At 58.2% G+C, this 232-nt stretch overlaps 1 protein-coding gene across 1 annotated transcript in view; it reads left to right on the top strand.

The window, feature by feature from the left end:
* The window catches only part of LOC104531183 (protein disulfide-isomerase A2-like), a gene marked incomplete at its 3' end in the record, with an annotated part of 1,537 nt that overhangs the window by 389 nt on the left and 916 nt on the right, over positions 1 to 232 (top strand). The window contains 1 exon segment of the mRNA XM_029087006.1: positions 1 to 152. This exon segment is cut by the window's left edge and continues 5 nt beyond it. Coding sequence (XP_028942839.1) covers positions 1 to 152 — 152 coding nt within the window.

The following is a 232-nucleotide window of genomic DNA, read 5'->3' as shown; positions in this document are numbered from 1 at the left end:
TCCTGCCGTTCTTTGGCCTGACGCCCGCTGATGCCCCCACCCTACGTCTTGTCAAGATGGAGAACAACCGCAAGTACCAGATGGAGCAGGACACCTTCTCCGACACGGCTATCCGCGCCTTCGTCCAGGCGGTGCTGGATGGCAAGGTGAAGGTGAGAGATGTGGCATCGTGCCAGCCAGCACCAAGGATGCTTCCCTGGGGTGAGCAGTGGGCTGTTAATTATGAAGACTA

Source organism: Antrostomus carolinensis, unplaced genomic scaffold (assembly GCF_000700745.2).
Source record: "Antrostomus carolinensis isolate BGI_N321 unplaced genomic scaffold, ASM70074v2 scaffold40630, whole genome shotgun sequence".
NCBI classification, from domain to species: Eukaryota; Metazoa; Chordata; class Aves; order Caprimulgiformes; family Caprimulgidae; genus Antrostomus; species Antrostomus carolinensis.
Note: the sequence above shows the minus strand (reverse complement) of the source record. Positions and strands in the feature narration are given on the sequence as shown.